General features: G+C 37.0%; 1 protein-coding gene and 2 pseudogenes across 1 annotated transcript in view; 2 read left to right on the forward strand and 1 right to left on the reverse strand.

Annotated features, from left to right (window-relative positions):
* LOC106989059 (translation initiation factor IF-2-like) overlaps positions 1 to 27725 on the reverse strand; it is a 75698-nt gene that overhangs the window by 21988 nt on the left and 25985 nt on the right. Inside the window, exon 3 of the mRNA XM_053225084.1 lies at positions 19082 to 19164. Within this exon, the coding sequence (XP_053081059.1) occupies positions 19082 to 19164 (83 nt within the window). The remainder of the gene's footprint in view (positions 1 to 19081; positions 19165 to 27725) is intronic.
* On the forward strand, positions 8882 to 8946 carry LOC113602127 (uncharacterized; annotated as a pseudogene).
* LOC106989049 (epithelial cell adhesion molecule-like) lies at positions 12373 to 13857 on the forward strand (annotated as a pseudogene).

The following is a 27725-nucleotide window of genomic DNA, read 5'->3' on the forward strand; positions in this document are numbered from 1 at the left end:
TCTCTCTCTGTCTCAAAAATAAATAAATGTTAAAAAAAATTTAAAAAAAAGAAAATTATCCTACTTATAATTTTTTTTAATCTTTATTTATTTTTGAGAGAGAGACACTGAGACAGAGTGCAAGTGGGGGAGGAACAGAGAGAAAGGGAGACAGAATCCAAAGCAGGATTCATGCTCTGAGCTGTCAGCACACAGCCCGATGCAGGGCTTGAGGTCATGAACCGTGAGATCATGACATGAGCCCAAGTCAGAGGCTTAACGGACTCGGCCACCCAAGTGCCCCCCAAAATAACCTACTTATAAAAGGACAGCTAATTTTGTTTTCTATGGATCCTAAGATGTCAGGGTGACATCTGGTGGACAGAGTCCTAACATGTTTATGAAGGCAGTGTAAATTTCTACCTGGCTCCCTGCTTCTCAAAGTTGTGTAAGAGTTGATATTTTATTTTTTTAATTTTTTTTCAATATATTAAATTTATTGTCAAATTGGTTCCATAAAACACCCAGTGCTCATCCCAAAATGTGCCTTCCTCAATACCCATCACCCACCCTCCCCTCCCCTCCCTCCCACCCCCCATCAACCAAGAGTTGATATTTTAAATTTTTTTTTCAACGTTTATTTATTTTTGGGACAGAGAGAGACAGAGCATGAACGGGCGAGAGGCAGAGAGAAAGGGAGACACAGAATCGGAAACAGGCTCCAGGCTCTGAGCCATCAGCCCAGAGTCTGACGGGGGGCTCGAACTCACGGACCGCGAGATCGTGACCTGGCTGAAGTCGGACGCTTAACCGACTGCGCCACCCAGGCGCCCCAAGAGTTGATATTTTAAAAGGAAGTTGTGCCTTACCTGGGCAGAAATACAAGGTTTAACCCCCAATACAAACCATTCAAGATGGGTCCTCATAATTGAATGGCTGGATCTAGAGATTTCACAAATACTATCAATGCTCATTTCTATGAAGAAATATGGCTGTGAATGGAAAAAAAAATTGCTTTTGTATGTGTTTTGTACTGTTAAAGGATAGTTGTTAAGAGAGGGTATAATCGGGACTCATGCAGATACAGAATGATCCTGGGTCAAAGATTTTACCTAACTCATTCACTAATGAGAAAACCAGTAAATTCTTGTAGACTGTTCAAAGAAGAATTCAAAGGATACATGTGTATAGTCAGAAAAGGAATGCCAAAATAAAATGTGTCAACAATTACATTCCACCAGATACAACTAATTTTCATTCCTGTGGACAATATCATCTGTATTATTATTAATTTTATATAACTCCATTGAGCTGTAAAATAGTCAAATATATTGAAAGGCAGAGACAACTGGAATGAGTGTCCATTTCGAACTCTTTCATTAATTTTTCTGACATTCTTCAAACAATCAATAATTACTTATTAAACACCAATTATGCACAGCACCAGAAAACTGAGGAGAAAGGAAAGTCATATGCACTTAAGCAATATAAAATACATTTGATAAAATCAGGGTAATGCCTAAAGCAGACCTTTTGTAATTCTGATAGATCCTTTGTATCTATCAGATAGATAGACTGTAGATTCCTTTCTTCCTCACCTCTTTCCACAAATATTTATGGAGCACCTACTGTTGATATATGCTTTCTACGCACTTTCTAGGCACTAGGTATGAAATGTGAAAGAGAGACAGGTTCTTTTATCCAATGGCGTTTTCTTTCTAGTGAGGGAAGGTAGACAATTAACAGGCAACAAAAAATTCACGTCAATATTTCTTGTAACACCTTGATATTACAATTCTTGAAACTTTTCAAAACCAAAGACCTTCACCTTCATCCCATGGGAGTTCTCCCCCTATGGTGTATTCCAGAGCAATATAATGCAGGTTCTGCTGTCATTTTGATTGTGCTCAAATTTTGGCTCAATCTTTTGCTGGCCAGGTTAATCTAAGCAAATTACTGAAATACACTGTGCCTCAGCTTTCCTTTCTGTGAAATGGATATAGTAGTATTTACTTCACAGGATTGTGATGAGAATTAAAGAGTTATTACAATATATCTTATGTCAAGAGTACCTGATACATAGTCGGTGCTCAATACTATTGTTACCAATAGTGTTTAGTAATAATATTTCTTTTTAAAAATTTTTTTAAATGTTTATTTATTTTTGAGAGAGACAGAGACAGAATGTGAGTGGGTTAGGGGCAGAGAGAGAGGGAGACACAGATTCTGAAGCAGGCTCCAGGCTCTGAGCTGTCAGCACAGAGCCCGATGCTGGGCTCGAACTCATGAGCTGTGAGATCATGATCTGAGCCGAAGTCGGATGCTCAACCGACTAAGCCACCCAGGTGCCCCTGGTAATAATATTTCTATTGTTACTAGTATTATTACAACTTCAAATTTCATCACCTTTTGGAAATGATTGAGTCTTGCAATTTTTCACTCTTGATTCAATCTCATGTGAACAGGTTTGATTCATTTATTTTTTCAGTGAATTGAGCAACTATCATATGCACAGACAGTGCATTAAGCACTGCAGATTTAAAGATAAGGAAGATATTGAAATGCACAAAAATAAAATGCATGGCCAGTTCATAAAACTGCCAGCAGTTAAATGTGACCAGAGCACAAGGTGCAAGATGGGAAGGCTGAATGCAAGGTCCATGCAAGATGATTGATGTCAATTCAGAAAAAAAATCTTCCTAATCACTACAGGAGATTGAATACTTTTCAAAAAAAGGGGGGGAGGAGCCACGAGCTTTTTTAGCAGAAGAGGGACATAATCAAATTTTTGCCACAGAAAATCAATCTGGCACACGTGTGGATTGGAACTTGGAGAAGACAGCACAGAACACAGGATACAGGTTAAGAAGTTGGCAAGGTAGTCCAGGTCAGAAAAGAAGTAGGCAGTGGCATGAGGGGGAGAGAGAAGGAGACAAATCTGAGAGACGTCTATAAAAGGTGCATATCTCCAAACCTCACCAGCCTGGGAGGAAAGATTGAGCCACACCAACTCATATTCTAATCTTGCTCCAAGCCTCACCTGCTCAAAGACTTCCACTTTTTCTTGTACGTATTCCCAAAGTATTTCTGAAAGTTTGAGAACAACAAACATTTCAGGGGGCCATGTGCCACCAGCATCTTCTGTTCTGAAATCCAGAAACTTGCTCATTTTCCCTGACCACCAGTGCTCTCAGTCTTAAAGTGCAGCAGAAGCCCCACAATATCTTACAAAATGAGAAGGGGTGTCCAACGAACATCCCTCCAACTCTTGCTGTATTTAATTGCAGAGTGTCCAAAACAGGGTATTTTGAACAAAGATGTGTTATAGGTGTAGTGAGAGAGGTCCCCAGGACACATGCCATCCATTTTTCCCCAGGAAGTACTTGCTACTGAGATAGCTGGATTGGCATGACTCCACAAAGCAGTCACTGCCTTGCACAACTCCAACCTTCAGTCCCTGTTGCTAAGTCAAAAGGCTCATGCTAGATACCTTCTCTGCTTAGAATAAATTCTTTCTACCTGCACTCTGTCCATCTGGTAACACTATATAAACTCCTAACGCGGGGAGAGTTCTCAGCACTCATGGAAATCTGGCAATCAGAACAATTAGAGGTTGAGGAGACAAGGGAAGAAGTAGCTCTATGCACCAGCCACATTAGAATCCAGTTCCAATCCAGCTGAAATTCCAGTTGTATTCCAGATAATACAGTAACCAAGCAAATGTAGAATGGGAGGGAAAGACAATAGGCAAGGATGACTATGAGGTATCTGACTTAGAGATCTAAAAGCTCTCATTCACACACAAAAATAGGGGATCCAGGAGAAGCAGATATTTATGTAAAAAGGACAGACTCAGTTTGGGACATGTTTTATGGAGCAGAACATTTAAGCAGAGGCATCTAAAGGATAAAAAGTCCTCCAACCACATTGTATGTATTGGGAAACATTTAAAACTACATCAGGGGAACATGTACTGGGGGCCAGATAGTTCTTTTTTTAATAGATTCCCTCAGATGATTCAGAAGTCTGGAAAAGCTCTAGGGAAACATTGGCTAGGTCCTGAGACCTTAGTGAAAAATCATTTACTGTATATCTTAGAAGGCTGACTCTGTTTTGGCACAGCTGCTGGCTGACTTGGTAATGTAAGTTGGGGTTTAGAGGAGAGGTCTTTACTTGCAAATATCTACCGCCTTATTAATTGAATTTCAATATATTGTTATTAATTAATTAATTAATGGTTTTTAATCTTTAAAAAGCCCTCATAACATTCACCAAAATAGCAACAGGGGTTGTCTCTGGGAGAGGGTGCTTCAGGTAAGATTTGTAGTTTCAAGCACTAGAAAAAAAATTCTGGTTGTTTTAAACAAAAAAGACACTGATTTTAAAAGATCTTAGTTCACAGAATCTTAAGGGTGGGGAGTATATAGGGCCCTCGAGGCAAACTGAGGATGCCAGGAGCAGTGTTAAAAATCACCCAGAAACCAGTTTGGTGAAGTCCCCACACCACAGGCATTGTCTGAAAAGTCCCTCAACGTAATGAAAGATATCAGTGTATAGACCTGAGACACTCAGTAAAGCCCAGTACCCCATTAAACTTCATGGTGGACAGAGGGCTGTCTTTACCAGTGTCCCTGAATCACTGACATTTTTGCCTCAGAAGTAAAAGGAGCTGAAACTCTGAGGCTGGACCTCCTACCAGTGTGGATTCTTTCCCATCTCTGCTTTTTTTTGTGTCTTCAGATCTCCATCTAGGGCACAGCCTCAGTCTTGTGTCCACACCCCAGCTGAAAGGGGAGATTGGGAAACCAGCATTTCTACCTCTACAGTGAAGGAGGTCCAGAAGTTAGCCAACAGGAATAAAAAATGGTCAAAACAAGGGTACTTTATATGATTTTTTCTTCTTTATGTTTTTCTATATGTCCTACTTTTTTTTAATGTTTACTTCTATTTTTATGTTGACAGAGACAGAGAAAGAGAGAGATAGTAGGGAAGGGGAAGAGAGAGGGAGAGAAAGAATCCCAAGCAGGCTCTGCAATGTCAGCACAGAGCCCCACATGGGTCTACATCTCGCGAACCTTGAGATCATGACCTGAGCTGAAATGAAGAGTCGGTGTTTCACCAACTGAGCCAGCCAGGCGCCCCTGTCCTACATTTTTTCAAATGAATAGTGTTACACAGTCAGGAAAAAAAATGAAAAGTAAACTTTTTTCACTGGAGTTGTTTTCAATGCTCTTAACCACAACTGTCTGGTATCACTTCCCCCTCTAGTGAAGACAAAGAGAATATACACAGGTGGATGACACTTCTTCTGATCTTTTGGAGAACAGAGTTCTAGAGTTAAATTTACTACCACTCCACTTTATAGATAAGGAAACTGGAGGTGAGAGATAAGAGACATGATATATCAAAGTCAAGTGTAAAATTAATGGGAGACTCAGCCCTACAATCAGGATATCTTGATAGAGACTTCTATTTTATTCACTCCCATAAATTATAAAGGGCAACATGATGGCATGATTTGAGGGGCATTCAGAAGCCTTGCATCAACCTCTGTTTTTTTAATAGAGAAGAAAAATGAGCTCTGGCTAAACAGTGTGCTGTGTCCAGCAATTAGCCCCTCTGTTGGCTGTGCAAACATGGGCAAGTAACAACCTCTCTTTACGTCAGTTTTTCTGTTGACAAATGGAAACGATAATAGCAGTTTCCATAGGGGCTGTTTGTAAGAAATAAATGAGTTAGTATTTGCAAAGAACTTAGAAAAGTTCCTGGTACTTAGTAAACAGTAAATAAGTGCTTATGGAATAAAAAAAAATGAGTAAGAAACAGGGCAGAGTTCTCATTTTAAAGTAGGCTAAACTTGGGGCACCTGGGTGGCTCACTTGGTTAAGTGTCTGACTGTTGGTTTTGGCTCAGGTCATGATCTCATGGTTAGCCGGTTTGAGCCCCCATCAGGTTCTGTGCTGACAGTGCAGAGCCTACTTGGGAATTCTCTTTCTCCCCCTCTCTCTGCTCTTCCTCTGTTTGCTGTCTCTTTCTGTCTCAAAATAAATAAATAAGCAAAAAAAAATTTTTTTAAGTAGGCTAAACTTTGCTGAACTTCCGAAAGACTTCATTGACTGATTCTTTTATCTGATAATGGTAGAGTAGCTTGGATAGACCAAAGATTAAAGGTCCACAGATTAAAGTTTAAAATTTTAAGTGAACTATTTAAGTAGAAAGCCCATTTGGAGACACTGGAGAGCAATCAAAAGCAGATAGAAACTGGAAGAAAATCTACTCTGACAAAACAGGAATTGTACCTAGTGACACTGGGGAATTTGTAGCTTCTTGCCTGGGGACAATTCCCAATCTGCACAGCAGCTCGAGGCATCAAAATGCCAAAGCCTTACTGATCTGAAGGAGAGGAGGCCAGAGTTCAGGGTTTGGAGGGCAAACAGAAAGCTACAGAAGAGAGCTTGGAAGGGAAGAATCACATAGAGAATGAGTCCCAAAATAAGCAACCAATATTGACCTGAAGTGTTGGCTGACCACTAAACTAATATTCACAGGGGAGACCATGAAGGAACTAGTAAAAACAAAACAAAAAAAACCCCAAACAACTCTCCCCAGACAAAACAAAATCCCAGAGTCTGAAAATCACAGATCTGAGGGAAATGTCAGTTACTGACTGCAGAGGGGACAGAGTATGAGTCTGAGCGTGAAGCTAAGTTAAGTGCTGCCCAAAATAAAAGTCACTCTTCCACGTGTCTACTATAGAAAGTATCCAGTCAAAGCTCAGTAGGCATGCAAAAAAAAAAAAAACAGAAACATGTGACCTATACTCAAGAACAAAAGTCAAGTCCACTTTGAGATGACACAAACGGTACCATCAGCAGAGAAGTGTTTTTATTTTTCTTGAAGTAACTCATAAATAAAAGGAAACTCTGAATAAAAATTGCCTCTCTTGGCTGTAACAGTTTCTCAGACTTTCCTTGTTTTTACAAACTTGCCAGTTTTGAGGAGTACTGGTCAGGTACATTGTGGGATGCTCCTTTATTAGAAATTATGTAAGTTTTGATCATGATTAGGCAAGGGTTATACGTTTTGAGGAAAAAAAGGTTTTCCAGAAATTTTCTAGCTTTATGTTTTACATTTAGGTCTATGATCCATTTTGAGTTAATTTTTTGTGAAACATGCAATGTCTGTGTCTAGCTTATTTTGCATGTGAGTGTCGACTTGCCCCAGTACCATTTGTTGAAAAGATTATCCTTTACCCCTTGAATTGTCTTTGCCTCTTTGTAAAAGATCAGTTGACAATATTTTGTGGGTCTATTTCTTGGCTCTCTATACTCATCGACTGATCTATTTATTTATGCTTTCACTAACACTACTAGGCTTGTAATAAGTCTTGAAGTGGATAGTGTCAGTTCCCCAATCTTGTTCTTCTTTAGTATTGCACTGGCTATTCTGGGTCTTCCCTCTCAATATAAACTTTAGAATCAGTTTGCCAATGTCCACAAAAATAACTTGCTAAAATTTTAGTTGGGATTAAATTGAATCTATAGATCAAGTTGAGAAGAACTGACATCTTAACAATATTGTTTTCCTATTAATAAACATGAAACATCTCTCCATTTATTTAGATCTCTGATGTCTTTCATAAAAGTTCTGTAGATTTTTTTCATTTAGATCTTATACATATTTTGCTATTTGTATGCCAGTTACTTAATTGTATTCATTTATTTTGGTGCTAATGGAAACAGCATTGTATTTTTTATTTCAAATCCTACCTATTTGTTGCTCAGATATGGGAAAGCAATTGACTTTTATCTATTAGTCTTGAGTCCTATGACCTTGCTGTAATCACTTAGTTCTAGGATTTTTTTAATCTTTTCATTGATGCATTGTGACTTTTTAAGCAGAAAATTATATCATCTGCAAACCAAAACTGTTTTATTCCTTCTAGTCTATATAGTGCTTATTTCCTTTTCTTATCGTACTAGCTATGACTTGCAGCACAATGTTGAACAGGAGTGGTGAGAAGAGACATGCTTGCCTTATTACTAATTTTAGGGGAAGCATTCAGATTATCACCAATAAGTGTGATGTTAAATGCAGTGTTTTTAGATATTCTTTACCAAGTTGAGAAAACTCCCTCAAGGCTAGTTTTAGAAGTTTTACCATGAATGGGTATAAGATTTTGTCAAATGTTTCTTCTGGATCATCGATATGATAATAACATTTTTCTTCTTTTGCCTGCTGATAGGATGGATTGCATTAATTGATATTTGAACGTTGAACTAGCCTTGAATAATTGGAATACATCCTGCTTAGTTATGATGTACAATTATCCTTATACATTTTTAGATCCAATTTGCTAATTAAATTTTTTTCAATATTTATTTATTTTTGAGAGAGAGAGAGAGAGAGAGAGAGAGAGAGAGAGAGAGAGAGAGAGAGAACAGGGGAGGGGAACAGACAGGGATACAGACTCCGAAGCAGGCCCCAGGCTCTGAGCTGTCAGCACAGAGCTATCGCGGGGCTCAAACTTGGTGAACCGTGAGATCATGACCTCAGCCGCTTAACTGACTGAGCCACCCAGGTGCCCTGAATTTGCTAATATTTTGTTGAGGATTTTTACATCTACGATTATGAGAAATATTTGTCTGCAATTTTCTTTTTGTAATATCATTATGTGGTTTTGATATTAGGATAATGCTGGCCTTATAGAATGAACTAAGAATTATTCCTTCTGCTGCTTATTTCTGAAAGAGAATGTAGAGACTTGGTATCATTTCTTCCTTAAATAGTTGGTAGGATGATTCATCAGTGAAACCAGTTGGGCCTGGTGCCTTCCTTTTTGAAGGTGATAAATTCTCGATACAATTACTTCAACATAGGCCTATTTAGATTATCTATTCTGAGCTTTGCGCAGTGGCAGTATCGTAGCCAATGAGGTTTATCCGAGGCGCGATTATTGCTAATGGATTACCTATTCTGTGGTGTGTGCATATTGATAGTTTGTGTTGAAGAAAATCAGAATATGTCACCCTAAAACATATCTCTTTGGCATAAGAATTATTTTGAGCTAAAGGCAATTAAGCAGTAAACAGGAAAAGCTCTCTTTTTCTCCCTAAATGTAGGATATATATTTTCTTTTTTTGAAGGTGAACAGAGACTCTGATCAGCTCAGAATGGCAGCAAAGGAGTCAGAAGAAAAACCTTACTCTATTAGTTTCCCCTCATATATTTGCCTTCCTATGGTTTGCCACCCTGGAAGCATAAGACTATTTTTCTTTGTCTTGTCACTCTTCTAAAAACTGTATTGTTTTTTGGATAAGATGCTATATAAGTTGGAGTTCTAAACCACTTCTTTAAATTACTCATCTCTGAGTTTCTTCCTTGTAAATATGAGGTATAGAGGTTCAAAAACTTACTGATTTTCTCTTGTGTTTTGTTACAGAGCTCCAGTTGAGCTCAAATGAGTAGAAGAAGTAGTTTTTCCCTCTCCTATAGTATTTTTCAAGTAATCAATCCATTTCATCTAAGTATTCAAAATTGTAGGCATAGAGTTGTTCACAATATTTATTATCCATTTAAAGTCCATGATATCAGTAGTGATACCACCTCTTTCATTCTGATATTAGTAATTTGTATCATTTTTTTTCTTGTTTACTCTGGATGGCTAGAGGTTTATAAATTTTCCAAAGAAATTTTTCCAAAGAAGCAGCTTTTAGTTTATTTAAAAATTTTTATTAAATTAACATTTTCAACTTCAATTTGATATCTGCTTTAATTTTTTTTATTTCTTGCCTTCTACTTAGATTAGGCTTATATTATTCTTCTTTCTATACTTTCTTAATGTGGAAGTTTAAATTGATTTTAGATATATCTTATTTTCTAATATATGTGCATTTGGTGCTATAATTTCCCTCTAAGTATTGCTCTTCCTGTAACCCACAAATTTTTATAAGTTGTATTTTTATTTTCATTTAGTCCAAAATATTTTACTATCTCTAAGACATTTCTTTGATATGTTATTTATTTATGTATTGTGTAACCTATATTTGTATTTTTTTAAATTGATTTCCAGTTTGATTCCATTTGGTCTGAGAACACATTTTGGATAATTTCTATTATTTAAAATTTTAAAGTGTATATTATGGTCTGGAACATAACCCATTTTGGTGAATGTTCCATGAGCTTGAGAATATGTATATGCTGATATTAGAGTAAATACTCTATAAATATCATTTGGATGCAGTTGATTGATGGTGTTGTATAGTTCAATCCTACCCTTATTGATTTTCTGCCTGTTGGATGTATCAATTACTGAAAAAAGGGTGTTGAAGTTGTTCATAGAATTTTGAATGTCTATATTTGCTTGCAATCGTAACAATTTTGCCTTATGTATTTTGATGCTCTTTTGTAAGAAGCAAACATTTTAAGTATTATTATGTCATCTTAGAAAAATTGAATGATTTATCATTATGTAATGCCCTCTTTATTCCTGGTAATTTTCCTTGTTCTTAAGTCTGGATTGTCTGAAATTAACCTAACGATTCCATCTTTCTTTTGATTAGTGTTGTCATGATAGGTCCTTTCACATTCTTTATTTTTAACCTATCTGTACCTCTTTCATTGAAGTGAGTTTCTTATAGACAACATATAGTTGGGCCTTGTGTTTTTATCTACCACAAAAGTCTCTGTCATTTAATTGATGTATTTAGAACATTCACATTTAAAATGACTATTGATACAATTGAATTAATATATGCCATGTTTTGGGGCACCTGGGTGGCTCAGTCGGTTAAACCTCTGACTTCGGCTCAGGTCATGATCTCACAGTTCATGAGTTCAAGCCCTACGTCGGGCTCTGTGCTGACAGCTCAGAGCCTGGAGTCCGCTTCAGAGTCTGTGTCCCCCTCTCTCTCTGCCCCTCCCTTGCTAGTACTCTGTCTCTTTCTTTCTCTCAAAAATAAAGACATGCAAAAAATTAAAAAATATATATGCCATATTTTTAACTGTTTTCTATACATCCCAATTGTGCTTTGCTCCTCTTTTAAAATCTTTTTCTCATTTCTCTGTTTTTAATTGAATATTTCACATGATTCCATTTTCTCTCCTCTGTTAGCAAATAAATTACACTTCTTTTTTCGCCTTTTTTAGTGGTTACCCTACAGTGTATAATATACATATACTTACAGCTCATCTGAGTTTACTTTTCAAATAATATGCCACTTCACAGGTTGTGAAGGTACCATATAAAAGTATTCCCAAGTCCTGCCTTCCATCCCTTGTAACATTGCTGTCATTCATTTTACTTACCCATATGCCATGATCATCTAACGTTGCTACAATTATTATTTTGAACAATTGTTAACACAATTAAGAATAAGACATTTTTTTCAGTTACTGTTTTTTCATTTCCAATGCACTGTTTGTTCATGTAGATCTGAGTTTCTGACCTGTATCATTTTCTTTTCCTCTGAAGGACTTCTTTAACAGTTCTTACAGGGCAGGTATACTATTGACAAATTCCCTTAGCTTTTAGTTTTCTGAGAAAGTACTTGTTTCTCTTTCACTTTTGAAGGTAAATTTGTTGAACACAGCATTTCAAGTTGGTGTTTTTTATTCATTCAACATGGTAAATATTTTATTCTAATCTCTTTCTGCGTGTATGGATTCTGGCTCATGTCACTGTGATTTTTATTACTGTTTATTTAATGGTATTTGCTTTCTTCTGACTTCTTTCAAAATTTTCTCATCTTTGATTTTAGGCCTTGTGAATATGATCTATCGTGTGTGTGTGTGTGTGTGTGTGCATGCGTGTGTGTGTGTGTGTGTGTCTTGCTTAGTGTTCTCTAAGTTTCCTGGATCTGTAGTTGTTTTTTGTTATTAATTTCAAAAACCTCAACCATTCCTTCAAGTATTTCTTCTGCTCTTTTCTCTCTTCTCCTTTTAGTATTCCAATTATGTGTATGTTATATGACTTATAATTTTCCCATAGCTCTTGAATATTTTGTTCTTTTATTACTTTTTTCTTTGCATTTCAGTTTGGAAAATTTTACTGATTTATCTTCAAGCTCACTGATTCTTTCCTTGGCTATGTCCAGTCAGGTGAAGCCATAAAGGGTATTCTTCATTTCTGTCACAGTGTTTTTGGTTTTTAATATTCCTTTTTGATTTTTACTTAGTTTCTCTTTACTTACATTACTCATCTTTTTTTTTTTCATGCTGTCCTTCTCCTACTGGACCACTTCACATATTAATCACTGAATCATAGTTGTTTTAAATTCCCTATCTGATATTTCTAAAATTTGTGCTACATTGGAGCCTGGCTCTGATGCTTGCTTTGTTTCTTTAGACTGTTCTTTTTCTTGCCTTTTAGAATGCCTTGCACACACGCACAGTATGGCACATCCCTAGGTCCTCACATTCGGACTCCTACTCACAGTGGCCACCATGACAGTGGCCACAGCTCAGAAAGAATGTGTCTGTGAAAACTACAAACTGCCCAGATTGGTCTTTGAACACACATGGTCAGTGTGAGTGTGCTTCAACTGATACACAAAATTCCGTTATTCACTCAAAACTGGCAACAAAATGTTTGGTGATGAAGGCAGAAATGACTGGCTCAAAGTCTGGGAGAAGAGCAAGGCCTGAGAGGGCTTTCCAGAATAACAATGGGCTCTATGATCCTGACAGTGATGAGAAGGAGCTCTTTAAAGCTAAGCAGTACAATGGCACCACCATGTGCTGGAATGTGAACACTGTTGAGGTCAGAAGAACTGAGAAGTTCTACTCCGAACGAGTGAGGACCTACTGGATCATCACTGAACTAAAATACAAACAAGAGAAACACCTCAAGATGTTCAAAGTTTGAAGACTATGTATGCTTAAGGAAGCAATCCCAACTCACTATCTACTGGATCCAAAATGCATCAAAAATATTCTGTGTGAGAATGATCTTATCACTATTGATCTGATGCAAAATTCATCTCAGAAAACTCAGAATGAGTTTTCTCATTCTCATCTCATAGCTGACATGGCTTATTATTTTGAAAAAAAAAATGTTACAAATTAATCTTTGTTCCATTCCAATAGAATGGGCCTGAGGGTAAATGGGCAACAATTGGATCTGGATCCTGGTCAAACTGAAATTTACTATATGGATGAAAAACCACCTGAATTTTCAATGCAAGAACTACAAGCTGGTATTATTGCTGTCACTGTGATTGTGATATTAGCAGTTATTGCTGGATTCGTGCTGGTTATTTTCAGAAAGAACAGAATGGCAAAGTATGAGAAGGCTGAGATAAAGGAGACAGGTGAGATGCACAGGGAACTCAATTCATAATGACTATAATTTGAAGAGTAACTACGAGAAGGTAAATTAGCAAGCAGATTACACGTGTATGAGCACAGGACAAAGAGATCTTTGAGGACTACTGTTTTGTTAGTTGACATCTTCTATTTGTAACGGTATTTATAGCAGTAAAACCTGTACTCAAAATATAAGGAGTTTCAAATCAATGTTACCAATCTTAAAAGTTGACCACAAGTGTCATATATATGCAGATCTGATAGAAAACCCAGAACGGACAGCATAGTTAAAATTATTTATGTCTAACACTGAGGTGTATTGCCTTAAATTGCTTAAATTGCCTTAAATATGCTTCCACAATACAGTTTGAATGACTCCTCTCATCCGTTTGTGATTGAAAGCTGCCTTTCTATTTACTTTGAGTCTTATACATATAAACTTTTTTTTAATTGTGAAATTAAAACATTTTAAAGCTGAAAAAAAAGAATGCCTTGCAATTTCTTGTTGAAAGCAGGACATGATACACTGAGTAATGGGAATTGAAATAAACAGGGCTGTTGTGTGAGGTTTTACATTGATCTAGCAAGCTGGACTGTGCTGAAGTTTTGCTGTAGTTGTAGCTGACAAAGCTTTGATTTTTTTCTCATGTCTTCTAAGTTCCCTTCTTTTTTGGGGGAGAGGTGGTTCTTTAAGTACCATTTCTTAAATCGAGTCTGTGTCTTGCAGCTTTCTCAGTTGTAATCCACTGTTATTATACTGACATCCTGTTGATGTGATGATAAGGTATGGGAAGGGGGAGTGTTCGATAATCTTATATGTCAGGCTTTTACTCCTTTAAGGGTCTTTTAACAGTGTATGTCCTTGGGCTGTGACCTTCATAAATGTTCCTTAGCTTCTTTTTTTTTCTCCTTTTAGGTGAGGCAGAAAAGCCAGAGGGGCTAAAGTTGGCTTATTATTTCCTTGCCCGTGGGTCGAGTATTTTATTTTGTTTCAATTAAGGAGGACAGCCCTTTGTCATGAAGTCTACTCTGGGAGTATTTCAAATGGTTGCTTTTCCCAGGAGCATAATTCAAAATTATTAATTTTTCCTTATCCTACCCAAAAGGTTGTGTTCCCCCCCCCCCCCACAGACCTATACCTAGAAACTCTGGTAGAATTCTGGAAGTAAAACTTCTAAAAGTATGGGGACCCTCTAAGCCTGGGACTATGGCACTTTCTCACTCTTGACCTTGTCCACAGGAGCCTTCGGGAATTCATCAAACTTATTTAAATGCTTTTAACTTCTTATGGCCTTAGTGCTTTCTGCTCCATGTCAGCTGATCTTGGCTAAGCTTCTCTGTATTCACCTATCTCTCCAGATTTGGGGGTGGCAGTTGTCCCATAACCTCAGTTCTCTAATGGGTCTTTTTTCAACATTATTTTCTTATTTTAAGAATGAGAGTGATGATTTCCTAGATCTTTCCTGGTCAGAACTGAAACCCAAAGTCTGTTACATATCTTTTAATCTTTAAATTTTCTCTCACAGTTTTTCTTCCCTCATAATTTTATTTGTGGAAGATTTGTTGTAGATTTCCACCTTTTAAACTTTGCTGATTGTTTCCCTCTGCGGACTTTTCATACATTCTCCTGGCTCTTATATTTTCTGGAAAGCTAAAGGCTTGATCAGACTCAGCCCAGATTTATGGTATGACTATTCTATAGGAGTGTTGGGTAGTTCCATTAGGAAGCACATAACATCTAGTTGTTTCTCTTTTTGTTACATCAAGAACGGGCAGTGGGTTTGCAGTTACCAGCCTGCTCTACCATTACAAAGCTCCCTATAAGAAATTCACCTAATAGTTTTAATAGCCACTGATGATCATGGCCTAAATCCATTATTTCATTAGGAGTTCGATGGTGATATTCTAATTCTACCATTGCTTCCCTATTTATTCACTAGAATTCTTTTAGACGGTCTACCCTAATTAACTATTTGGCACCCTTAAATACTATTGATACAAGAAATGTGATACAAATGCTTGATTGTTTCACTTCATTTACCAGTTTTCAGAATAAAGTGTTGGTTCCATAGCATATTCAAAGGTGACTAATGAGAATTTTTGTGTGCAAGTATCATTAAGAACTAATGGATTTTAACATATTTTATGTGTCTCAATCCATTATCATTATTATTCTTTTTGTTGCCAATATTATCCCATCTTTGGCAAGTGCAAACCCCTGCAAATTGCCTCTGGTGTCCATTAGACATGAACCCAGTTGTCTCTAATAACTCCCCTATCCTTCAATATGCCAAGATATTCTAGACACATTTAGTGCATTTCCTGGCCTAGAATTGGTATCAGCCATATCTCCAAAGATCTCCTCACTCTCCAAGCTCTACGCTCTTAATACAAACCACAGTTGGAAATATCAGTGATGATGCACTGAAATTTGCTAATATTTGATACTGTTCTGCTGGTTGTCTGCCCTTAACTATACACAGGATATTTATCAGGATAATAAATATCATTACTGCAGATCTTTCTATAAAACAAAGTTAATGACTCAGTCAATAATTTACTTGCTTTAAGTAATATTCCATCTAACACAATTCCAGGGCACCAAAATAATATTTATCTATCTCTGAAAACTAAATTGGTATTTTCCCTTTCTGCCTGCCATTTATTTGGGTACCATTGTTTGTATTTCTGTAATATCAGCTCCCAAGGCTTATTTCATCCTTCATCCCCCATAACTGCACCCTTCCTCCCCCAATCTATTTAGATCTTATTTCCATTTCAATTCCACCTAAATACCCACATCCATACCATTTATATATATTTTTTAATGTTTATTCAATTTTAATGTTTATTCAATTTTGAGAAAGAGAGACAGAGCATGAGTAGGGGAGGGGCAGAGAGAGAGGGAGACACAGAATCCAAAGCAGGCTGCAGGCTCTAAGCAGTTAGCACAGAGCCCGATGTGGGGCTTGAACTCACGAACCGTGAGATCATGACCTGAGCTGAAGTCAGCCGCTTAACCAACTGAGCCACCCAGGCGCCCACATCCATGCCATTTATAAAGGTCAATGAATGCATGGAATTTTCAAACTCAGATGACTTCTCTTTAGTAATTTTTTATCCCACTCATATTCTGTTACTGTCCCATGAAGGAAGACGCATGGCCCACTCTAAGTGCATACACAGGAATATTCTGTCCCTCCCCCCAAGACCCAACAACTCTATTTAACCTCTTGAGCAGTGCTTTTCAAAATTTATTCTGCATAGGAATCCCCTGTGGTCTTGCTAAGATGCAATTCTGATTCAGTAGGTCTGAGGCAGGGGCCAAGATTCTGCATTTCTAACAAGCTCTAAGTGTGCAGATGCCACTGGTCCTAGACCATGCTTTGAGAAGCAAAGCTCTACTGTGTTGGGGTCACATGCTCCTATCTGGATAAATTCCAAACACACACCTTCCTCCTTAATGTCACGCTCTTTTCATCTCTACTCTTACAATTGGTGATCTTCCCCCTTACTATGTTTAAAACAAAAGACGGACAACATCAGGTGTAAACGTGGACAACTGACACACTGCTGCCTTTTTGACAATGAGAATCTATTGCATCATGTGGTTGTTTTAAAACGTGCTGCAAATTATTTGGCATTTCCTCTCTTTAAAAAGGTAAGTATAATTCCCCTCTACTTGAACATAGATCAGCTTAGATACTTGCTTCTAAAGAACTTCAGAGGAAGTGATGCCGAGTGACTTCCAAGGCCAGGTCATAAAGGGAAGAGAGATTCTGCTGGCTTCATTTTGGACCATGTGCCATGTGCCAAGTACCCTGAAGCTGCCATGCTAGAGAGATCACACAGAGATGGAGACACCTGGGGAGCTTTAGCTATTCCAGCCCAGTTGTTGAGTCTTCCTATCCCAGGCACCAGATGTGTGAATGAGCAAGTCTTTAGATGATTCAAACCTCAGCCACTGACTACAAATGCATGAGAGACTAAGAGCCAGAAAATCCCTGCTGAACTACAAGCACCTCACAGATCCATGAGAGACAATCATAAATGATTGGTAATGTTATAAGTCACTGGTGTGAGGTGGCTTGTTATGCAGCAAGAGATAACTGGACACATATCACCTTTGCCCTCTTCCTTGACTGTCAAAAGCTTCAGAGACAAATTTGACCCTCTGTCTTCAAACTATGTTAGACGTCATGATATCATATTTGCTTCCTCCTCCTAAGTCCTCAGGGTTTTTTTTTCCCCTTCTGTTTATTAACTTCATTATTCCTGTGTCATTTTTTATAAGCTGCCTCAAAACCAAATTCTTTTAGAAAACAGAAGAGGTATAAATAATGATTTTCTGTTTCTCACCCATTTGCCTCTATGTTCTCGTGTCTCAATTTATTTTCTTTCATTCCTTCATGTTGTCTCAGAAAAAAACAAATGTCCTATTTCTTTTCCCTTCTCCAATATCTTTAATCTCTTGCCACCTGTCTTCTTGCCATCTGATTTTAAATGAGTACAAAGCTCTTCTATCTTGAGAAAACCTTTACTCTTTCATTCCTACCAAGTTTATTATTTTTTTCATAGTCGATCTTCTGAAGAATGTTTTACTTCTACTTTATTGAGGCTCAAACTGAGTTTTTGCTTGTATATCAGCATGCAAAATTCGACAACTCCTACAAAGTAAACACGTGAGTAAGGATGGTGCTTTAATCTAATGTGAAAAGAAGTCAATAAAGTACTATTATTGTTACACATTTAAAAAAAAACAAAACAACATTCCTTGGTCAGCACTCAAAATATCTCTTTAATTATTGCACGTATATCCAGTGGACACTTTTTACCTACCTACCCTTTGGCAATTTGTGGAAGCACATTTTTTAAAAAATACTGTTACCTACATCTCCAACATTCATTCAGACAGAAATAATGCTATATATCTTCCACTATTTCATCTAGTAGTTTGTCTTTGCAAAACAAAAGCCTGGTAATGACAGGAAAAGTACCATTTTTCATTAATATTTAATTGTGTTGTATGTATAATAATGCCTTAAGTCCTCCCTCTTTGACACTGTCCTTGTGCACTCTGAACTAACATCTCCTCATTCTTTACTACGACAACATCTGTCCCCAGCAATGATGAGCACTAATTAAAAGTATCGGTTGGAGACAGGGGCTTGTCACTGACAGTAAAAGGATAGGATCTGAGCCAAACTCACTCTAGGACGAGAAACACATATACAACATCGATGGGAGTGGTGAGGATGAATTTCAACAAGAATGTCAAAAGAATATACTGCATCCAATGGGTGTATCCTATGAAGCTCTGATTTTTAGAAGCTAACTGTTTATTCAAAATTCTATTTCTGTAATTACCAATTCTCTTCTTAAAACCATTCAATGGTTACTTACTTCCCTCGAGATAGAACCCAAACTCTCTGGCCTGGCTTATCTGTCTCGTCAGGTCTCGTCTTTGCCTCTTTATCCCTTCCATTCCATTTCTCAACTGACAGACAAGCTTATCTATGTTTCTGCCAAAGTAAGCTATTTGCTCTTCTACAGTTGCGACACATTTCCCTGTATAACCCAACCTGTTCTTTGTCTAGATTTCTATCTCCTATTCTGCTTACCCCAACCTCTGTCTTACTACCACGTGTATGATTATCACCTGCTACCCCTCAATTCTCAACTGGGACATCAACCTTCCAGAAGGCCTATCTGACTGCCAACATTGGGATTTAAGTGGCCTTTCTCAACATTCATATAGCATCCCATAATATCACCATAACCAGTATATCGGACTTACTTTTTCACATGTCTGAAGGAAGGATCATGCTTTTCTTTTCTTTTGGTAGTATATCTTCTGCATCCATGAACCCAACACAACACCTGGGAAATGATACACTTGGAGTTAGTTCAATATGCTGAATGAGAATTGCATGTTCATTCCTTTCGATGCTTAAAAACAGCACATTATATGCATTTGAAAGTAAGTTTGATTTCCTAAAGTGGTCAAAAGTTATTTGGATTGAGTAGGGAAATAAAGCAAAAGATCAAGTTTAATAAAAGCATTTTTGAAGGGATAACAACAAAACTTACCACCCCCCTCCAAAAATAAAATTTACAAGTTACAACTGCAAAATGAGAGTGATTTTCGTATGCAGTTTGAAATGTCACTGAGAATCAGAGTGTGGGAATAATCTGAAGAGAATGAGAATATTACACCTTAAAGAATCTTTTGAATTGGACAATTTTCCTTTGGCTGTATAAAGAGCATTTATGTACAAAAGTCAGTCGGGTGAGAAAAATCCTGGAATGGAGTTCCAAGCTCTGTCTCCAGTTCAGGCACCAACTGGGCATACGACCTTGGGGAAACTATTCCACCATGCATTTCATTACCCTTGGAAAATGAATCAACCAACTATGTTGCTTATACTAAGCAGTGGTAGGCAGTGTGCTGTGGGTATACTGGGCCCCTGGCACTAAATGCCAGGAGCAACCCTAGGCATTAGGGGTCACAACCAAAATGCCCCCGAGGGGCAGTACTGCCCTCAGCAGAGAGCTACTTTCGTCTTATGATCTTTCCAGGTCCTTTGCTGTGCTATCATCCTACAAAAGAAGCAGGGGCTTCTTAACTTCACTAGGTCTTTTACAACCATTACTTTTATTTGTTTCCAAGAGACGTCATAGGAGGTTCAACCATTTGGATTCATTTTATTTTTTTTATCATTTAAAATTTTTTTTTAAGTTCATTTATTTTGAGAAAGAGAGAGTGTGTGCACATGAGCATGCAAATAGGGTAGCAGCAGAAAGAGGCAGAGCAAGAATCCCAAGCAGGCTCTACACTGCCAGTACAGAGCCTGACGTGGGGCTCGAACCCATGAACCGTGAGATCATGATCTGAACTGAAATCAAGACTTGGATGCTTAAGTCAACCACCCAGGCATCCCAGAACTCCTTTTCTTGAATGTGAACCTTTCTCATTATTTGGCCAGCTTAGGATATCTGAAATTTCATCAATACATTCTTAATCTGGGTTTTAAAAAAATGACAGTATAGCACTCTTGCACATACATTAGATCCATAAAAGACCCAAATTAATGTGAGGCTTAGCTGTTATATGGAAATGAGTAGAGAAGAAAGGACTAATCAATAATGAAATATAGTCTAAATTGGGAAGATCTTGATAAAGTTTTGGGAATTAAAATATTACCCTCTAAGGAGGAGAGATAAAGGCAGTAAGCACAGTGATCAATTAGTGTACCAGATAAAAATACCTTAATCCACTGAATCCACTGCTAACAGATACAGAAAACTTCAATACCTCTGGCCTTTCCTATGACGCGTAATGGAAAATTAATAACAAACATGGAAATAAAGAGAGAGAACAAGTACTAAGGGAGAAAGAAAAAAGAAGCACTAGAACAAGAAGTTGACTGGGGAGGAATTCTTCCTAGGTGTTCACACTATCAGTTTGAAACAAAATGTATCAAATTCTACAACATAGAACTAAGGTCTTATAGATTGTTTACTGCTTTTTTTCCCCTCAAGGTGTTCACTAAATATAATATATATTATATTATAAATGTTCACTACATATTTTTGTTGAGTGAATAATGAGAGCCTAAACATTTCTTGATTGTTGTATTTGAATGCACAACAACATGGGATAACCAATCAGCATTACTGACTCATCAGCACAGGTTAATGAGATACAATGGGTCCAATGCCCTTTTCGATGAAATGGGATTTAGGAGGGGGAAAGTTAGGAATAAGTATGCTCTCAGGGAGATAACAAGTTGAACTGGGAGCTAGAACAAATAAACTGGTTGAAAGCTCCCGAAGGGTAGGTCTCCCCTAACTTTTCCCACATGACAAGTTTGTCAGCAGCCAGACATGTTAATAAACCATTCCTGGCAGTGTCACTTTGTGGTAACCAAGGAGATTTGAGCTGCTCATCAATGTTATCTCCAGAGTTGCAAATTGACAACAGCGATGCATTTTAACAGAAGTGAAAGCCTGTAAATCAATAGACTAAGCATAAACTTTAAAGTTAGGCAGATGAGGGGTTAAATCCACCGGGAGTAGTATACATCACTCTGTTTCTTTCCCCATTTTAAATCCGTCCATCCTCCCCCCTACTTAAGGAGGAGAGGCATTGCATTGGAAGGAGTTAGATGGATTAGGTAAAACACGCGAGGATACACTTAGATTGTCTTTATACTTACTTTTTACCTTGATGAAAAATATATAATATTTACAGTCATCTCAAATAAAAAAAATATAACTCCACTCACATTTTACCTACCTTATGCATATGCAAGTACCATCATGATTTATTTATTATCACATTTTTGACAGCTAGAGTTGTTCTTCCTTTGGGATACTAACTGGTGATGTAGTATGCCATACTATAACCCAGGGAACATGCTATCATTCCACCTTATCTTCAACTGAAGCTACATGACTACTTCAAAATTACAGTTGCATGGCCTTCAGCAAGTTACTTAATCTCCGCAAGCCTCTTTTTAAAAGCAGGATTACAACAACATATAGAGCTTAGTAGGTGTGACATCCTATTCTGAACATTTTATACTGCATTACTTAATCCTCATAACCTTCCTGGGAGGTAAGCACTATTATCATCATCATTTTATAGATGAGGAAACTTGGGGCCCAGAGAGATTACATATGTTGCCCAAGGTTACATGGCTGTTAAATTGGGTAGTGTAGGTTCAACTGCAGACTGTCTTGCTCTGGGGTCCAAATTCTTAGTCACTATGTTTCAGCTGTTTCTTTTGCTCACCTCCAAAATATTCCTCATTGCAATCTTTACAACCAGATCTTACTGTAAATATGCTTGAAAATTTTACATGGTTCCATCCTGCTGTTGGGAAAACAACCAAATATCTATTAGGAACTAAAGGTCCTGAATGACACCTGCATGCTTCTCTAGTCTCACTTACACTGCTCAGTTTACCTGCTAACACTCCCTTGGATGCTTTCTCAGGCATTTTTCATATATATATATGAAATATATTGCATATCATGACATGTATCATATACATATGTCATATATGTGGCATATGATATGATCTACTTCATATACATGAAAAAGTTTAAAATTATATATAATAGTATAATTTACTTTATATTATATATTGTATAATTATTTCAATAATAATGGGATCATGCCAAACACATCATTTTGTGGCCTGCTTTTTTTACTCAGAAATGTACCAGGATCATCTTTTCAAGCCAATAAATATAATTTCACAACACCATTTTTGCTATACCACAACTTAATTCACCTCAAGTTAGATAATCATAAAGTTTTAATTATGATAAAAAATCCTTCATTGAGATAATCTTTATGGCTAAAAATTTGTGTAATCCTTAATTTTTCTCTCAGGAAATTTTTTTAAAAATTAAATTACTGAGTCAAAGAGCATAAGCATTTTTAATTTCTTTTTTGATGTTCATTTATTTTTTGAGAGAGAGAGAGAGACAGAGTGCAAGTGGGGTAGGAGCAGAAAGAGAGGAAGACACAGAATCCAAAGCAGGCTCCAGGCTCTGCACAGAGCACAGAATCCAACACGGGGTTCAAACCATGAACCATGAGATCGTGACATAAACCAAAGTCAGAAGCTGAATCAACTGAGCCACCCAGGTGTCCTTATATGAATTTTTTTTTAATTCTTATTTTAATTTAATTTACTTTTTTAATGTTTATTTTTATTTTTGAGAGTGAGAAAGAGAGAGACACAGTGTGAGTGGGGGAGGAGCAGAGAACCACAGGGAGACAGAGAATCCAAAGCAGGCTCCAGGCTCCGAGCTATCAGCACAGAGCCAGATGCCAGGCTTGAATCCACAAACCACGAGATCATGATCTGAACTGAAGTCGGATGCTTACTTAACCAAATGACCCACCCAGGTGCCCCAAGAGCATATGAATTTTTGAGGCATTTAATGCATATTGCTAACTGCCCTCCAAAAACATCTAATCAGCATTCACCCACACTGGCAAATATAACAGCATATGCCTTCCTAGTACCATTATATTTTATTTTGATCAATTTAATAGGCAAAACAAACACCCAGCCAAGATACTATTCCAATTCTCATTTCTTTAAATATTCATGACACTGAGCAAGTTTTTATTTATGTACTGGATATTTATGCTCTGGATAAAATGCCTATTTATTCATTTTGCCCATTTGTTTTACTTGTTTATAAGACCTCATTTGTTTACTTATCTGATATTTATTCAGCAACTATACCATTTTCTTAACACTGTGCTGTGTGTGAGGATACAATTCAGTTTATGATCAGACTAACTTTTACAATATCCTTGAGGTCAATAAAGCTTTGGCCCCAATCCAGTCCCAAGGCGAAAGCCACATATTTCACATTTTTCATTCAATAGTATTTTTAGCTACTGCTATGGACTGAATGTTCGTGTCCTTCTAAAATTCATACACTGAAGCTTAATGCCCAAATCAGTGGTCTTCAGGAGGTTGATTAGGTCATAAGGATGCAATTCATGAATGGAATTTGTCCTCATAAAAGAGACCCCACACTTTGCTAACACTTTCCACCACGTGAGGTTACAGCTAGAAGGCACAGTTTATGAATCAGGAAGTGCACCCTCATCTGGCATCAAAATATGCTAGCACCATGATCTTGGATCTCTCAGCCTCCAGAACTGTGAGAAATAAATATTGTTTATAAGCCACCCAGGCTACGGTATTTTTTATAGGAGCCCAAGTAGACTAAGACGGCTACTAATTCCATTTCAGTTGTTGATTACTGCCTTAAATGTCAATCATTTTTTTATGGCCGTGACTTTGAGGTTGACTGGGCTTAGCAGGATAATTCTACTGCTTTGCTTTGGATACCTCATGAGGATGCCATCAGATGTTGTCCCAAGTTGGAGTCATTTAGTTAGAGTCTGGAATTGGCCCTCTCTTCTTCTCATTGTAGCATCAGATCTCAGAGCCTCTCCTTTCCACATGGTTTCTCCAGGTGGTCTCTTCATGCATCTCTCTGGCATAGTAATTACACTTTTTCCATAGAAGCTCAGTACTCCCCAAAGTGCACAAGTGGAAGCTATCAGACCTTCATAGGCTTAGGTCCAAATGGCAGAGCGAAACTTCTGCTATCTTCTATTAGTTAAGAAATCACAGAGTTAAGCCATATTCAAGATGGTGAGAAATAAACTATCTCTCAATGGAGGGGTGACAAAGAATATGCTGCCATATTTAGTCCATCACAGATCATAATGGTTTTAACATGACTTGAAAGTATTTTTCTAAGTTTGTCACTTGCCTTTTAAATTTGCTTACAATGGGTCTGATGCATAGTTTATTGTAAATTATACACAGTAAAAGTTATCAGTATTTTTGTAGATGATTTCAGCTTCTGGCCCGTACACAGACTGCTTTTCTCAAATGAAAAACAGGGTTTGTATGGGGTAAATGGGTGGATGGAATACAAAAGACCTTTCATTTTCTTGATAGTATTTTTGTATTTTTTAAAGGCAATAACTGTGTATGATTTGTATGTTTCTATTACAAAAACAGAACAGAAAAAAAGACAAGTATAGACAGGAGGAAGAGATGAAAAAGTAGAAGACGTGGAGGAGGAAGAAATATGACAAAGAAATGCCACACCAAAGTTTTAAAATACTTACTCAGAGGGGCACATGAGCAGCTTAGTCAGTTGGGCATCTGACTTTGGGTCAGGTCATAATCTTGTGGTCCGTAGGTTCGAGCCCCATGTCAGGCTCTGTGCTGAGAGCTCAGAGCCTGGAGCCTGCTTTGGATTCTGTGTCTCCCTTTCTCTCTGGCCCTCCCCCCACTCATGCTCTGTCTCTCTCTCTCTCAAAAATAAACATTAAGAAATTTTTTTAATATTTACTCAGAAAATTTTGCAGTTTCATTCTATTAGCTTCTAAATTTTTAATTCATTTAGAATTTATTTTTAAGATTTGAATTAGGAACTAACTTTAATATTTTTATACATGGTTAACTGGTAAGATAAGTTTAGTTATTTATTTTATTATTCAACAAATTTTATTAAGCATCTACTATGTCCTAAGCACTCTGGGTATAGTAGTGAAAGAATCTGATTGAGTCACTACCATCATGCATCTTACAATAACCCAATGGGGAAAAATAAGTAAATAAGCAAATGGATGTGTAATCACAATTTTGACATGTGCCATTAAAGGGAAAAGAATGGGGAAAAAGAGGTAAATAGTAGACTGGAAGAGAAACCTAAAACAAAACAGGGCATCATCATGAGGTGGGAGTAGAGAAGACTGAGAACCAGAGAGAGTGAAATTAATCAACAGATGAGAGTGGGGAAAATGGAAAGTGATCTGGATTATTTCTGAGGATGGAAGGTTGAGAACTGAGGGAAGTATATATTATCCATAGATTGAACTGGATTCAAATAAAGGGATCAAAACATGAAAGACAATTCAAAGGAAACAACTGCTTAGGATGAAAGCTAGGATTCACTTCAAAATGACATTATGCAGAATTGCCAAATGCAATGCAAAGTCAAAAGCAAATGATTTCAAAGTCATATCCTTTCTCTTGTATTTGTACATCATACATCGTATCAGTTAAAATACACACGTGATGTATCATTTACAAATATCTTCTGTTCAGTAGGTTGCCTTTTGTTTTGTTGATGGTTTCCTTCATTGCGTAAAAGCTTTTTATTCTGATGTAGTCCCAATAGTTTATGCTTTTGTTTTCCTTATCTTATGAATATCTAGGAAAATGTTGCTACAGCCAATGTCAAAGAAATTACTGCCCGTGTTCTCCTCAAGATTTTTATGGTTTCAGGTCTCACATTTAGATCTTTAATCTGTTTTGAGTTTATTTTTGGATATGGTGTTAGAAAAGAATGAGATCTTATTATTTGTGACAAAATGGATGGACCTACGGGTATTATGCTAAGAGATATAAATCATACTGAGACAGACAAATACCATATGATTTCATTCATATGTGGAATCTAAAAAGCAAAATGGTGTTGAGGAAGGCACTTGTTGGGATGAGCACTGGGTGTTGTATATAAGCGATGAACCACAGGAATCTACCCCCAAAACCAAGAGCACACTGTAAACACTGTCTGTTAGCCAATTTGACAATAAATTACATTAAAAAAATAAAAAGCAAAACAAATGAATAAACAAACAAAAAGCAGAATCAGTCCTGATGGTTGCCAGAAGGAAGGGTAGGGTGATGGGCAAAATGGGTGAAGGAGACTGGGAGATACAGACTTCCAGGTACAGAATGAAAAAGTCATGGAAATAAAAGGCACAGCATGGGGAATATAGTCAGTGACATTGTAATAGTGTTGTATGGTGACAGATGGTAGCTACATTTGTGACAAGCATAACATACAGAGTTGTGAAATCACTATGTCATACACCTGAAACTAATGTAACATTGTGTGCCAACTCACATAAAATAATTAAAAATGAAGAAAAAATAAAACTATTGCATAACAAAATGGTACATTAAAAAATATATATGTATGGAGTTTGTTGAAGAAACACTATCCAAACATAAGGTATTGTTGCTGTTATAAACTGGAGTTCAGTTTATGAATTGATGGTCTCAAAATAACATATATAGTACTAGGATACTAACTATAGATTACTCTGTTCCTTGACCCTTCCTGGGATGTTAATATAATTAAGTTCTGAGACTTAACCTTCCTTTCATGTCAGAGTGTGCTAAAATCTATGGGACAGTTTTTCTTCTGGAAACTTCCATTTGCTGATGATTAAGTACACAATGTTACAATCATTTATATAGACAGCTGAGCAGAATACACAAGGAGACAGCAAAATCCAAACTGTATCTGGGTCATTCATTCTATAACACTGTCTCAGGTAATTATTTCGCTTTTGCATGAAGCATTTAGAACTTAGAAATAACTAGGTTTGGTCACTGCTGTAGTAAGAACTTCAAATTGCTTCAATATCTACCATTTTTAAGCTCAAGAATTCTATCATAAAAATATATTTACTTGTCTTTTCTCATTTTTCTTACACTGTAGGCACTTCTAAAACAGGAAGAAAAAAATATATTTGACCTTGAAATCAAGTGTTAGAAAAATAACCTGTCTAAATAATACCTTTTCACCTAAAATATTATATTAAAGGTTGCGCAATGGCACTACTATAATCAAAAATCTGCCATCATTTTTTTAAGCTTCTAGTTTCACAGGCTTGTAACTTCTTTAAAAGTCACCCAAGGATCTTCAACTTCATTTCAGTTCAGAAAAGCATGCACACATATACACCCCACACATACACACTCCCCACACACAATTGGCTATCTGTTCAATTTTCTTTTTTCACACGATTTTTTCCCAACCATTAAGTGCTTAATTTTGATGATATTCAACTTTTCTATCTTTTTTCT

This window comes from Acinonyx jubatus, chromosome B3 (genome assembly GCF_027475565.1).
Source record: "Acinonyx jubatus isolate Ajub_Pintada_27869175 chromosome B3, VMU_Ajub_asm_v1.0, whole genome shotgun sequence".
Taxonomy (NCBI): Eukaryota; Metazoa; Chordata; class Mammalia; order Carnivora; family Felidae; genus Acinonyx; species Acinonyx jubatus.